General features: G+C 34.8%; 1 protein-coding gene across 1 annotated transcript in view; it reads left to right on the top strand.

Moving 5' to 3' along the window:
- The window catches only part of dennd2c (DENN/MADD domain containing 2C), a 60338-nt gene that overhangs the window by 37509 nt on the left and 6970 nt on the right, over window positions 1-15859 (top strand). The window contains 7 exon segments of the mRNA XM_056463209.1: window positions 848-957; window positions 1033-1102; window positions 4236-4313; window positions 4408-4548; window positions 7182-7330; window positions 9443-9620; window positions 15595-15636. Of these exon segments, the coding sequence (XP_056319184.1) occupies window positions 848-957; window positions 1033-1102; window positions 4236-4313; window positions 4408-4548; window positions 7182-7330; window positions 9443-9620; window positions 15595-15636 (768 nt within the window).

The raw sequence follows: 15859 nt of genomic DNA on the forward strand, positions 1-15859 counted from the left end.
GGATAGATAGATGTATGTATGGATTGAAAGAGGGATAGATAAATAAATAGATAGATGGATGAATGGATTGAAAGAGGGATAGATAAATAAATAGCTGAATAGATAAATAAATAGATGGATAGATAGATATATGGATGGATTGAAAGAGGGATAGATAAATAAATTGATAAATAAATAGATGGATAGATAGATGTATGGATGGATGGATTGCTAGAGGGATAGATAAATAAATAGATGGATAGATAGATGTATGGATGGATGGATTGCTAGAGGGATAGATAAATAAATAGATGGATAGATAGATGTATGGATAGATGGATTGCTAGAGGGATAGATAAATAAATATATGGAAAAATAGGTGTATGGATGGATGGATTGCTAGAGGGATAGATAAATAAATAGATGGAAAAATAGATGTATGGATGGATGGATTGCTAAAGGGATAGATAAATAAATAGATGGATAGATAGATGTATGGATGGATGGATTGCTAAAGGGATAGATAAATAAATAGATGGAAAAATAGATGTATGGATGGATGGATTGCTAGAGGGATAGATAAATAAATAGATGGAAAAATAGATGTATATGTAGATGGATGGATGCATTGATAGATGGGTTGCTAGAGGGATAGATAAATAAATAGATAAATAAATAGATGGGTAGATAAATAAATAGATGGCTGGATAGATTTATATTTATATAGATGGATAGATAAATAGGTAGATAGATGGATGGACAGACGGACGGATAGATAGATATTGTTAATTTAAAAATATATAAATATTATATATTTTACTATAAAATGTATTTTTAGTGTTCTTTTTCCTCTTTGTTTTGCATATAGTTTGAGAAGTCTTCCCGTCTGTCTCGTGAGGCTGAAGACAGATTGAGAGCGATTCCCAAGTTTTGTTTTCCTGACTGTCATGACTGGCGTCCCTCCTCGGACCACACCAGGTAACATATCAGCCTATTATTATAATTGTCCCACTAGTTCACTTTCCTTAGACACATTTTATCCATCGCCCACAGTGAAACGTTTTCATTTGTCCTGACGGGGGAGGATGGGAGTCGCTTATTTGGATACTGCCGCAAAATCCTGGTGAGTTTTTTTTTTTTTAAATATGGATTCAATCTACAAACAAAAAACATAATTTCACTTTGTCAATTTAAAATAATGCTTTGACCAAACATCCACATTCTGTCAACTTTGTCAATTAAAATGTTTTATAGTTCATACCATGCAGGTCTGGATTAACATTAAAGTGAATTATAGGGGTCATGAACCGAGAAATCGAAATTCCCTTAATCTTTTGATATAGAAGAGGTCATTTGTACAATAAAAACATCCTGGAACTCTTTTATGTTAGTCTAAAAACCGCTTATATTGGAGCCAATCTGCTAAAATGCAGTTTTTCTAACTTTAGAAAATGTTAAAAATGTACAAAATGTCTGCCAATCGTACCAGTAGGCATTTACTTTCGACCTTACAATACACCAAGCCTATTCAAACTGTGTTAAGATGAAGGGCATCAAAGTAGCCTATTTTGATGTTTAAAATTTCAATACATAGCAAGTGGGCCTCAGAACTGTTCACAAGCCTTTTAATAATATGCTGCAAGAGTATATTGAGTTTGGTCAGTGTTGGACAGTGTTGGGTAAAGTTACTTTTAAAAGTAATACAGTTCAATTCATCTTTATTTCTATTGCACTTTTTTACAATGTATGTTGTGTCAAAGCAGCTTAACATAGATGAAGAAGGTCGAGTAAATTAAAATAGTTCAGTCATAACAGTTGAAGTAATTTAGTAATATATTACAATCTTAATCTTAAAAACATTCAATACTTTCAAATCACTTTACTTAAAAAGTAACCAACACATTTAGGGCTCTATTATACACCCGGCGCAATAAGACGCAAGACGTGTTTGGCTTGATTTGTTGCTATTATCAGACCAACGCAACCCTAATTTTCACGTTTTGCGCGACGTTGTTTAAAAAGTAACTCCATTTGCGCTGCTGTGTGGAATCATGGGTGTGCCGGTCTAGAATGGAGGTGTGTTAAGGCACATTGTTGGCGCGTTGCTATTTGTGAGGAATTAAAATAGACTGACCAGCTGAAAGCAGGTCTAAAGTCCAGCACAGAGCATGTTAGTTTTGCGTCTTAAATGCTTACACATTGCTTAATACACACAGGATGTACAGCAATACGCAAATATCTTTACAAATAAAAAGAATTAAAGGATCAAAATAGTACAAAAATTATTATTTTCTACATATAAAATATAAAAACCACTGCCTCCATGCCTTCCTCATGTCGGGCGGCTTTTTTTCAGCTTTTTCATGACAATTAGCTTTATTGTATAATGTTGTTTAGTAGTATCATTCATTATATGTATATTTATATTTGTTTTAATAAAAACAAGTTAGATTTGTCCATCTGTCAGGTTTTGGAGATGTCTGCATCACCATATAGGATGCATCACCATATAAGAATAGGACGTGTGTTTGAATATAACTCAGTTGTTTGACCACACTTCATTATTATTGTTCATTTATTCATTTGCTGGAAATCTGAACTAAATTTAGAAATAGTTTTAAAACAAATCTTTGTGCTTAACAAACAAAATTAAATATGTAGGCTAATGGATGTCTTCAGTGGAGTGTGTACAACACCATTTCCTTATCCATGAAAGTAAAGAGAAAGTAAAGAGGTTGAATGGAGGAGGATCATTCTTTATTCTCTGCAGATGGTCTGTTTAACTGTTTTTTCGCTAGTGAAGCGTTCAGTTTTTCCACTTACAAAGTCGCCATGTAAATGGCAAATGTGCCATGGCGCAACACAACTGACTCTTAAAGGGAATGGGAGATTGGTTTAATGTATGTTATGTTCAAAACACACCCATAACTCATTAAGAGAATAAGCACAACACTGACTACATTTACATGGACATCAGTAATCCAATTATTTGCTTTAATCTAATTAAGAGAATAATAAGACTAAGGTGTTTACATGAGTTGTTTTTTGAGTGTTACTTTCATGATCTCATTTTACATGTTATAACACATAATTCGATTAACGTCATTGCACAACCACGCTATACGCATTTCCTCCGGAGTTTTTATGCAGTTTCGCGTGTTTCACTTTTAATTTGTCGACTTTAACTGCAGTTTGGCACTTTCACTTTTATTCACGAACATTTCATGCACGCCCTCCGTGACAAACGAGGTATTGGATGCAACTCTAAACTGCTGGAAGAGTGTTGTTTTAATGGAAGTTCATACCGCATGCTGAATGGAAGAAAAAAACCTTAGCATTTCACAATACAGGTGTCTGTGATCTGCACTGACTGGGTAGGTGCAAAGAGTGTCAAACAGCCGTGTGTGTGGACTATCCTGTCGCAAAACACGGCGATAAGTCTTACATGACGGTAATAATTCAATAAAGGTGCTTACATGCCGTACTGCACTTCAATAATGTGACTAAAATCAGCATACTCCACACGTCTTAATTCGATTTCTGTTTAGTTTGATTATGATCTTAATCTGATTAAATTAATCAAAAATCACTATTTACATGGTTAACTCTTAATCAGAGTGTTGTCTTAATTGCATTAAAATCGAATTATTGGTGTCCATGTAAACATAGTCACTGTTAGACCATGTGCCGCAGCGCAGACTGTATTTTCCCATCTTTAAAATAGCAAAAGTAGATTCGAATACGCCTTTAATGCTTGAGACTCTGCTCCTAGACCATTAAAATAGAGCCCTTAGTTACTTAAAGTGATTTAAAGGGACAGTTCACCCAAAAATGACAATTGTCATCATTTACTCAACCTTTACTTAAACAATTTACTTGTTGAAAATTTACTTACTGTTTACTCACTCTCAAGTGGTTCCAAACCTTTATGAGTTTCTTTATTCTGTTGAACACAAAATCAAATATTTTGAAGTAAGCTGGAAACCTGTAACCATTGACTTCCACAGTATTTGTTTTTCCTACTATGGAAGTCAATGGTTACAAGTTTTCAGCTTTCCTCAAATCATCCTATTTAGTGTTCAACAGAATAAAGAAACTCATAAATGTTTGGAACCACCTGAGGGTGAGTAAACAGTGAGTACATTTTATTTTCTGGTGAGCTATCCCTCTGTGATTGTAATGTATTAATGTATCTAACACATGTTTATCAATAATAATGAGCACTAATCTTGACCTCTGACCCCTGTGTCCTGCAGCCCAGTGGGAAAGGGAAGAGACTGCCCGAAGTTCACTGTATCATCAGCAGACTGGGCTGCTTCAATCTCTTCTCAAAGGTCAGGGCTTTTTTTATTGATCATCCATAAATGTTCTGTTTCATCAGCTCTAGACACAGGGTGAATTATATTTGTCTGAAATGTTTGGGAGCAGATCCTGGAGGAGGTGGAGAGGAGGAGAGAGATTTCTCCTGCGCTGGTTTCTCCTTTCATGCACAGCGTCATGGAAGCTCCTTTTCCAGCTCCTGGACGCACAATCACCGTCAAGAGCTTCCTGCCAGGGTCTGGAAATGAGGTGCGTTGATGTTTAACTGTTGTTTAATTCAGTTCTCTATATAATGTTAGATGTGCGTTGTTCGCAGTAAGTGAAAATTATTATTTCTAAAACATTGTAAATATTTAGATATTTATATTATTATTTCTCATAAAGACCATGTATGTGTAGTTATGTCTGTGTGTATTTTTATTTACTGTATATATTTTACTGTACTTGATTTTAATTTTATTAGTGTGTTAATAATGTTCTTATATTTATTACTTTTTTATAAATTAAGATACCTATTAGAAAAATATAGACATGTGTTAGTCTTTATTTGGTTACAGGTCCCATGAAGTACTTTGAAATGTGAAGTTTTGTTTGATGTGAGACGTAAGTTCAACTGAAATATGAAGACGTGGCAAGACGTAGAGTAGCTCCTCCCCTTTAAATGTAATGCGTATTTATATAACACATTTATTGTGTATGGCCATACACACCAAGCGCTTCATAAACACAATGGGGGTTTCTCCACACCAACACCAGTATTTAGCATTCAATTGGATGACGCGACGGCAGCCACAGGACAATGGCGCCAGTGTGCTCACCACACACCAGCTATAGGAGGAGTGGAGAGACAGTGATAGAGCCAATTCAGTGGATATGTGTGATTGGGAGGCCATGATCGATAAGGGCTGATAGATGTAATTTGGCCAGGACACTGGTGCTACACCCCTACTCTTTACGAGAAGTGCCATGTGATTTTTAATGACCACAGAGAGTCAGAACCTCGGTTTAAGGTTTCATCCATAATACGGCGCTCACTGACAGAATGGCTCCTTCACTATACTGGGGCATTAGGACTGCCCAATTAGGGCATTGAGTGCCCCCTGCTGGCCCCACTAACACCACTTCCGGCAGCAACCCAGTTTTCCCATGTGGTCTCCCATCCAGGTACTGATCAGGCTCAGCCCTGCTTAGCTTCAGTGAGTAACCAGTCTTAGGCTGCAGAGTGATATAGCTATGGCATTAAAAAGCAGCCACTAGCGTTTAGTTTCCAGCTCCGCCAGTAGGAGTGGCTCAATTGAAAAATCAAATGAGAAGCATCTTAATAGGTAGAGCATGTCAAATACTAGAGCATTTGATTGGTCAGAAGATTTGATGTGAAACTAAAGTATTACAATTTTAAAAAAGGGTTGTTCCATTTAGGCGGAAGTGTTGAACTGCAAGCTTAGAATGTTTATATTTTATAAATGCAAATTTTGTCAATGTTTTGAAGCACTTAAGCTTATAGATAACCTTAAGGCTTTTAGAATATTTTATGATAATATTAATAATGTATTCTTTCTTGTTTAAAGACAAATGACTCCTGTTTTAAACAATACAGAGTCAAACCTTTTTTATCTTATTGTATAAATTAAAGTTTTACATCTTTTACATCAAGATTCCTGACTATGTGAATCCCTTCTGTAATTACTCAAAAGCAGTGGTGTTAAGTAACAAATTACAAATACTCAAATTACTGTCATTGAGTAGTTTTTCCTCAGGAATTGTAATTTAATAAGTTGTTTTAAAAATGAGTACTTTTACTTTTCCTTTCGCACATTTTACTGTGTGTATCTGTACTTTTACTCCACTATTTTCTTTCAACCTGATTTGTTTTTTCTTATCTATGTGGATTGGCTGAGTGGAAAAATCAGTCCTGTGAATTCCGTCCAATCAAATCACACATAGAAAGTAAATCCCATCATACTGAACAACCTCAAGACATGGACGCTTTATAAATGCAGCAAACTGTTTGTAAGCATTAAAAGTGTCCAAGAAGATCCAAAATCTTTACACGCAACAATCGAGAGACTGTTTAGACTGCATGTCATTGATGAGAAGATGCTGGATGTTTACTGTATGATGACAGAAATCACTAAATAGTCTTTAACAATCACAGAATGTTACGTTTACACACACAAATTGTATGTAAACCCATTAGCTATTTACAGCTTAATACTAAATACTCTCTACTCGTGATTACATTTAAAATGGCTACTTTTTACTCATACTTTGAGTAATATTTACAACAGACACTTTTACTCTACTCGCACTACATTTTTGGGCAAGTAATGGAACTTTTACTTGAGTATGATTTTTCTGTACTCTTTCCACCACTGCTCAAAAGTCATGCAATAGTAAATGAGGAGAATCAAATGGTCTCCTTGATTTCTACACTTCTTCATATAATACAGATTGCATCAAGGCAGCATTACAAATAAAATCAAAAATAGCATCAATTATATTACTAACAGCATGGAGTTCATCAGCTCAGAGTCCACGTGAACAAGCAAACTGTTAGAGAAGCATGGTTAATAATACTGAGGCTGAAGCTGTCAAAATGACGTCAACAGAGAAGGACCACTACTCCAAACGCAGAAGCAAATAGTTAGACTTTAATTGAAGATTATTAAAACAAACCTTTTTTCAGTGGATTAACTGCATGGATAAAGAATTACAATGTGCGCTAGCAAAATGAACATTGTGAATTTTGATTTCACACAGACTTTAAGACAAGCTCAGCAATGTCGTTATTCAACTTGAATCAGTTCCTTATCCTAATTACTTTAGTTCAAGTTTTGACTTCTGCTAGTCTGATTCTCCCTGTGTTTCTGCTATACATGCAGGTTCTGACTCTGTGCCGGCCGGTGGACTCTCGTCTGGAGCACGTGGACTTTGAGAGTTTGCTGCAGTGTCTTAGTGTCTCCAGACTCCTGCAGGTCTTCGCTTCACTGATGCTGGAGAGGAGAGTGATCTTCATCGCAGACAAACTCAGGTACAGACCAGCACATACAGCTCAATTCTGAATGCCAAGTAGAGTTAAAGGAACACTCAACTTTTTTTTGGAAATGGGCTAATTAACTCTGTTCACCTATTGTTAAACATTTGAGTTTTACCATTCTTGAATCCAATCAGCAGATCTCTGGATCTGGCCGGAGCACTTTTAGCTTAGCTTAGCATAGATCATTGAATCAGATTAGACCATTAGCATCTCGGCGGGCACTTTTTTCCAGGGGATTCAGTACAACGTAACCGCTACTATGTCATCAAGTGGGCGTGGCGTGGCTTATCTGTGAATTTGCTTAGGTCACAGATCATGCGCAGATTGTGAAAACAGCCGTTTGCTTCAGATACCTGTACGCGATCGCAGGTGTTTCGTGTGAAGTCAGTGTATTTTATATTAAACAAAGTAACTTAAGATACCTGTCAGATTACATTAATACTGTTAGAACTTAAGATCCTGATCCCAGGGGTTTTGTGTTAAATACTTTATACATCATATACAGTAACATCAGATACCTGTCCTGATGCCTGGTATTTCGTGTCTGATAGTTATTCTATTAAATACAGTAACATCAGATACCTGTCCTGATCGCAGGTGTTTCGTGTGAAGTCAGTGTATTTTATATTAAACAAAGTAACTTAAGATACCTGTCAGATTACATTAATACTGTTAGAACTTAAGATCTTGATCCCAGGGGTTTTGTGTCAAATACTTTATACATCATAAACAGTGTCATCAGATACCTGTCCTGATGCCTGGTGTTTCGTGTATGATCATTTTATATCATTTAACATCAGATATCTGTCCTGATCGCAGGTGTTTCATGTATGATAATTTGTTTGTTTCGTTTTTCGTGTCTAATAGTTATGCTATTATATACAGTAACATCAGATACCTGTCCTGATTCCAGGCGTCTTGTGTATGATGACTTTAATAAAAAATAAAAAATAAATATATGTTCTGTTAATTAACCAACTAAGATTGAGTCAGTAAAGTTAACTATGGTTTATTACAGAAAAATGTGGTATTTATTTGTTTAAACAGAACTGATTACCATGTGTTAAACTACAAAAACACCCCTAATCTAATATACCACAACCATTATTATTATTTTGTTGTTTACCATGGAAGTACAAAACCCCCGAGATTTTATAGTTGTAAAACTATGTTCAATTTTACGCTGAACACAGAGTAAAATAAATTGCTACTAACGCAGTTTTACACTTCTTGTGGTCTATTGTCTCTGCAAATGAAATCCTAAATATATAACATTATAAAATCAAAAATAACCTGTATGATTGTTTTTTTTCCTTCGTTATCCATCGCAGTAGGTTCTTCATCCTTTGGAGCTAATGAGTTCCTGTATTTGAAATGACCACAAAAAAAAAAAAATACAAATAAAAAAACTATTCTGTGCATGCTCGGTGACCTCTTAATATTGTTGTTTTTTAGGGGCGTTTTCCCAACACCAACCACTCCACGCTAATTTTACGCAGTGGTAATGAAACCCCTGGAACTTAGTGCATGCCTTAGCATCTCGTGCAATAAAAATTAAAAAATAGGTTTTGATCATTTTTCTATTCAAAGCTTAACTCTGTATTTACATTGTGTACTAAGGATGACGAAAAATTAAAAGTTGCTATTTTCTATGCTGATATGGCTAGGAACTATTCTCTCATTACGGCAAAATAATCAAGGAACTTTGCTGCTGTACAACGGCACAATGATATTACACAGCACCTAAAAAATAGTCCTCGGTTAGATTTCTAGCAGAACTGTGTAATATAAATATGCATCTACATCAGCCATGGTATGTTATCAAAGTTCTTTGATTGTTACGCCGGAATAAGAGTTTTTAGATTTATTTTTGAGAGACATGCTAATGGTCTAATCCATTTTAATAATCTATGCTAAGCTAAGCTAAAATTGTTCTCTCCAGACCCTGAGATCAGTTGAATAGATTCAAAAACGGTAAAACTCAACTGTTAAGCTCTAGGAGAAATATAAAATAAGCCTATTTCTAAAAAAAATTAGTGTTGTAGAGAAAAAATTATAGTAGAAAAGTAGTTGCTTTACATTCAAACTGTCTGTATCTCTCTTTAGTGTTTTATCTCGGTGTGCCCACTCTGCCCTGGCACTACTCTACCCCTTCACATGGCAGCACACATTCGTGCCTGTTCTTCCGGCGGGCATGCTGGACATTTGCTGCTCTCCCACTCCATTTGTAATGGGGGCTCTGTCTCCATCCCTGCCCGAGGTGCTGGACATGCCCATTGAGGAGGTCAGTCGCATACATTTATCATGGCATGCAAGCTACGGTAGTTTTTCTTCATTATTGTGAAAAAGAATACAGAGTAGGGTGGGACTTCATTTTGTCTTTAGGGAATTGATTGAGGGATTGAATTAATGTGGTTTGCCTTGTAGACACCAATAAACGGTTTTCTTATTTTAGCCAATAAAGTATTTCTTGTTTTAATCAGTTTTAATTTAGTCTTGTTTTAACTAGAAACTAAAATAGCTATAGCTAAAATACAAACTAAATATAAAAAACAACTATTTACTGGGTGTCTGTGGCGTCTTAAAAAGTATTAAAAGTTGATAAATCAATGTAGAGAAATTGAAGGCCCTTAAAAAGTATAAAAAATTCTTAAATGTTATTTTGCAAGGTATTCAATTTTATATCATTTTTGATTAAGTAATGTATGGTTGTATGCTAAAGTTTGCCTAAATTAAATCTGTGAATATCAGGATGCTGTGTAGTTTATGAAATTAATGAAATCCTACTAGATTTGACATGCTGCTTAGTTCACTGCCACCCTGCTGAATTAGCTAGATTTAATAGATTTGTATTCAGGATATGAATAATGTTTTAGTTTTGGATTCATTTCTTACATTATTATTTAGTAAATATACTGCAAGTTAAAATCTCGCCAGTGCTTCCAGTTGAAAGCTAAAGTGGTTATAAGGTCTTAAAATGTATGGAAAAAGTCTTAAAAATGGTCTTAAAAGGTATTGAGTTTCACTCTGTGAATCCTGTATATACAATTAAAAAATTGTAAAACCAATGAAAATGACTTTTAAAATAAATTAAATTCGAGAAGAACAATTCTTTTTTTCTGTTAAATATATTTTTATTGAAGACAAAGATTCAGTAAAAAGGCTTATCTGTTTTACATATGTTGTCCACATATTACATAAGCAAAGAAAGAAACAACTAAAAAAAACTAAAAATTTATAAAAAAAAGTTAATAATAATAAATAAAAACCCACCCACATAACAAGCCATTCCTAAAAACTTGTTTACAAAGACCTGTTTGAGCAACAGAGTATGATGAAAGGGAATATTAAAACATTACATAAAATGATGCATTAGTCCACAAGGTTTTTGTTAAGGTGACAGATAAAAAGATGCCAGATTTTGTTAAATCATTCAAGTTTTCTTTTTAAACAGTACTTAATTTGCTCTAAGTGTAACGTAGAAGTCATTTCTCCAAAAACACAGTTTACATGTAGGGGACTTCTTTTTCTTCCAAAACCGTAGCAGTAACTTCTTGGCTGTAGGTGAGCTGTAAGAGAGCAGTTTGTGTTGTGTGTTTGACAATAAATGCATTTCAGAAAATCCCAGAATTAAAAGCATTAGGTCTGAAAGTAATTGCAGTTTAAGCATCTCAGAAAACACTTCAAATTCCATTCTAATAATTCTGTATCTTGAGCAAAAAATGAAACTATGGGATAGATCAGCATCTAGTGAAATGCATCTGTCACAAAGAGGTGAGATATTTTAGAAGATTATTAAAACATTATTAAAGAGATGATTAATTATTATAAACAAATGATGAGGGTACATCAATAAAATAATAATGCCTCTCTTCAGTAAAGTTATATTGCTTAAATATATTGTATTTGCTAACATGAACAAACAATGAAGAATATATTTATTACAGTATTTGTTCGACTTTAAGGTTATTGAAAATAAAGTTGTTCATTGTTAGTTCTTGTTAACTCACAGTGCATTAACTAATGCTAGCAAGCATGAGTTTTGATTATAATAATACATTCGTAAATGTTGAACTATGATTAATAAATGCTGTACAAGTAATGTTCATTATTAGTTCAATACTATAATTACAATAACTAACAGGAACTAATGAATCCCTATTGTAAATTGTGACCAATAACCTGAATAATGATAAGCACACAAATTGTTTGTAATAAAAACTGCATTGTTATATGGAATAATTAGGAATTTTCTATTTTGACTTTGCACAGGAGCCATATTTAGATCCACTTATAATCAAGGTTTGTTTGTTTGTGCCAAAGGGATGATAACATTTTATTAACACATTTCTTTTCAACCATATTTCTTTCTATACTGTGAAGATCTTTATGTTTTGCACTTTAAACACCACATACGTTGATGTATAATAAATTATGGTCATGATGAGATAATGTCTTCGTTGTTTATTTCTAGCCATTTCCCCAAATTATTTTCAGCAATATGACTTGGTTATGAAGTCGAGTAATCTATGCGACATGACCCATTTAAACTTTCAGTCTCATCTTGCCTGTAGGCTACAAAACACATGTCCAGAAGGGAATTTTCTCGAATGCTGTCATGGATACTTCTAAACAACAGAGAGGAGAGCTCTGAGATTTGATTATAACCTCGAGTTTAATTTAATAACCGTCATTCCTTGAATTGTTTCCATTGTTTAACAGTCTAAAATTCCCCATGTTGCAATAAATATTATATGACTGAGGCATAAACCATATATATTTATAACAGAATCCAAGTTTAGTGTAACCTTCAGTATGGTGAAAAATAGTGTATGTTTTGCAGTTTAGATACTATAGGAAGTGCTTTAAATTATATATTTTTTAACTTTTAGGTCCCATTTACACCTGGTATTATCTCTTACATGCATATATTGTTCTTAACTCTCCCCCTAATTGTTTTTTAATGTCAGACATAAACTAGAATCCCTTAATTTGTTCGTTATAAAATACAATAAGAATTTTTCTTAAAGATTTATTTTTGGCCTTTTTTGCATTTATTAGATAGGACAGTATTGAGACAGGAAGCGAAGTTGGAGACAGAGAGGGGGGTAGGCTCGGGAAATGTCCTGGAGCCGGGATTGGAACTCTGGACACCCTGACGTGCTACTGCACCATATGTCGGCGCGCTAACCACTAGGCTAATGCGCCGGCACAATAAGAATAAATAAAAAAATTTTTAAAAAGTTTTGTAAATATTGTATAGGGTCACTACCGACCCAAGGGATGTAAAAATTTGCTTATTTGTTTCCTGCGCAAAAATTATCAAAGGTGGCAATTTCTGAAACAACGATGATGCGATATTGTTTCATTTTTAATTACCACATTCAAAAAACAAATGAATATCATCAGCAAAACCTAAATTGGCTGGAATGGCTTACTGCAGAGCAACTGCTGTATGCAATCTGTATTATATTAAGCGGTATAAAGCGGTCAAGGAGACCACTTGATTCTCCTCATTCACTATTGCATGTCTTTGAGCAGTGGTGGAAAGAGTACAGAAAAACCATACTCAAGTAAAAGTACCATTACTTTCAGTCATCACACAGTAAGTGTTACTGTCACTTGATAGTGGATCTGGTGAATAAGCTGTCGAGGATCAAAATATTGAATATAAATCATCAAAATATAAATCAGTCATATTAACATTGGAAGCCATACTGAAATGGTAGAAATTGATAATATGATCCAGATGTTGATTTTAGACCCTTTTAAGGGATGTAAACCATAACAATGGTCCTAACGTATTTCCTGTTTTACATTTTTAATTTCCATAGCTCCTGGGAATCCTAAAAGGTCCACATATTGATAAATAACATTATGACAGTTGTTTTAATGTTGAGATATGATTGAATTGCTTAGTGTTACACTTATTAAAATAGTTTGGCAACAAGCAGGAAATGTTTATGGGCCAATGGCATCACCACATTGAAATGGTCTGTACTTGTGCTCTGATGATGATTGTGAAATTGAAACCTTTCTAAGTTCCAAAAAACTGAGAAGATTTTAGTCTTTTATGATAGTTATTAATGTGTCAGGGGAGTTTATGCTATTCCAACAATCATTGATCTATCTGTGTTGATAATAGATCCGGGTCACTAAAGACCTGAATATGTAATAATGACCGTCAAAAGTTAAGATGCTTTTTCATTGATGCAGTCAAAAGTGAACGACACTAAATACAGGTGTAAATGTGATCTAAAATGGTTTGAGCTTGTCCAATTTCTGAAGTATTTAAAAACATGATAAAAAAAAAGAGGAAAGGGTCAAAACTAAATCTGAACACAAGTGATTGAAAGATAATAGAGTGGCTGAGAGAGTTCAAACACGATGCAAATAAAAAAAACAAATAAAAAAAACACTAACGAATTGTGGAAACATCATCATCAGTTTGAAAACACACGTTCATGTATATTCTTAAAACACAACTACAGCAACACGCTGTAAATAGCGCAGACCACAACAGAAATGCGTCGGGGGTCACCAAAAAATGATAAAAGTCATAAATGATTTATTTGCATGTTTTAGGAGAATTTACATATGCATGTTTTTGCAGTTTGTCAGTGTTTTTCTTTGTGCATGTTTTTTTTTTTTTCTTGCAGCATGTTTCTATATTTGCATGTTTTTTGCACGCACAAGTGTTATCAAACTGATAAAAATGTTTTCAAAATGTTTCACTTTGTGTCACTTAGGGCTCTATTTTAACTATCTAGGTGCAAAGTCTAAAGCGCATGGCGGAAAAACATTAAGGGCTTGTCCGAATCCACTTTTGCTATTTTAAGGACGGAAAAATATGGTTTGCGCCATGGCGCATGGTGTTTTGAGCATAACGTGCATTAAACCAATCAGAGTCTCATCTACCATTCCCTTTAAGAGTCAGATGCATTGCGCCATGGCACATTTGTTATTTACATGGCGGACTTTGTAAGTGGAATAACTGAACGCTTCACTAGCGAGAAAACAGGTAAACAGACCATCTGTAGCGAGAATAAAGAACAAGTCTCCACCATTCAGCCTCTTTACTTTCTCTTTACCTTTACACTTTACTCCTTTACTTTCGTGGATAAGGAAATGATGTTGTACTGCACTCCACTGAAGACATCCATTAACCTACATATTTAATTTCGTTGGCTAAGCACAAAGATGTTTCAAAACTATTTCTAAATTAGTTCTAATTTTCAGCAAATGAATAAATAAACAATACTAATGAAGTGTGGTCAAAAAAACTAACTTATATCCAAACACACGTCCTATTCTTATTCCCCATATAGTGACAGCAGACGTCTCCAAAACCCGACAGATGGACAAATCTGAACTTGTTTTTATTAAAACAAATATAAATATGCATGTAATAAATAATACTGATAGTAATAATAACATTATACAAATGCTAATTGTCATGAAGAAACTGAAAAAAGCCCCCTGAGGTGAAGAAGGCACGGAGGCAGTGGTTTTTTATGTAGAAAATAATAATTTGTTAACATTTTAAATCCTTTTATTTTTTTCATATGTAAAGATATTTGTGTGTTGCTGTACAATTCTCTGTGTATTAAGCAATGTGTGTAAGTGTTTGGACCTGCATAAATGCATAACTAACACACCCTGCGCTGGACATAAGACCAGCTTTTAGTTGGTCAATGATGTGGTCTATTTCAGTTCCTCAAAATAGCAACGCGTCAACAATGCGCCTTAACACACCTACTTTCTAGACCAGCACACCCTTGAGTCCACAAAATGGCACAAATGAATTTGCTATTTAAACAGCGTGGCCCTCTTGAACCCCCTCACCCCCACCCCTCACCCCACTCTTCACCTGGGGCCCCCATCTTTAACCCTTGCGGGGTGTCCACGCATATTCCGCTACGCCACTGGGCCAATGTATTTTTATATTTACTTTTGTTTTCTTAACTTGCAGCATATTTGAGCTCTCTCAACCACCTTAACATGCACATTTGAACACAAGTTAATACTGAAATGAAAACTACCATGCTAATAAACCTTATGTAACATTTCAGCATGAGGTTCTTGTCAGGCCTGTTACCTAGTGACGTTTATATCAACTTTATGTGATTGAATGCATTTTTGCTTATGCTTTCTGTTTGAAAAGAGCATAAAAGCCACACGCATTTGTTACATATCAGTGTTTCTGAGCTGACGTGATTCTGACCTTTCTCTCCTTTTTTCCCTTTATTCCCCCACAGGTGCTTATTGTGGATTTGTGTACGGACAAGTTTGTCGTTCAGGTGTGTATGCTGGTTTAGTTCCTTAATAGTGCAAGGGTGTGTCATTGTGAAAGTGTCACCAGTGCGTGTGTGTTCGTAAGGGTGCGGTTTGAAACTCAAGTCAGGGCCTGAGTAACTGTGCATTACTGTAAGTCAGAGACATAAACGTGACGCTTTTAAAGGGACAGTTCTCCCAAAACTGGAAGTTCTGTCATCGTTACTCACTTTTCACTTGTTTCAAACC

Source organism: Danio aesculapii, chromosome 8 (genome assembly GCF_903798145.1).
Source record: "Danio aesculapii chromosome 8, fDanAes4.1, whole genome shotgun sequence".
In the NCBI taxonomy this organism is placed as follows: Eukaryota; Metazoa; Chordata; class Actinopteri; order Cypriniformes; family Danionidae; genus Danio; species Danio aesculapii.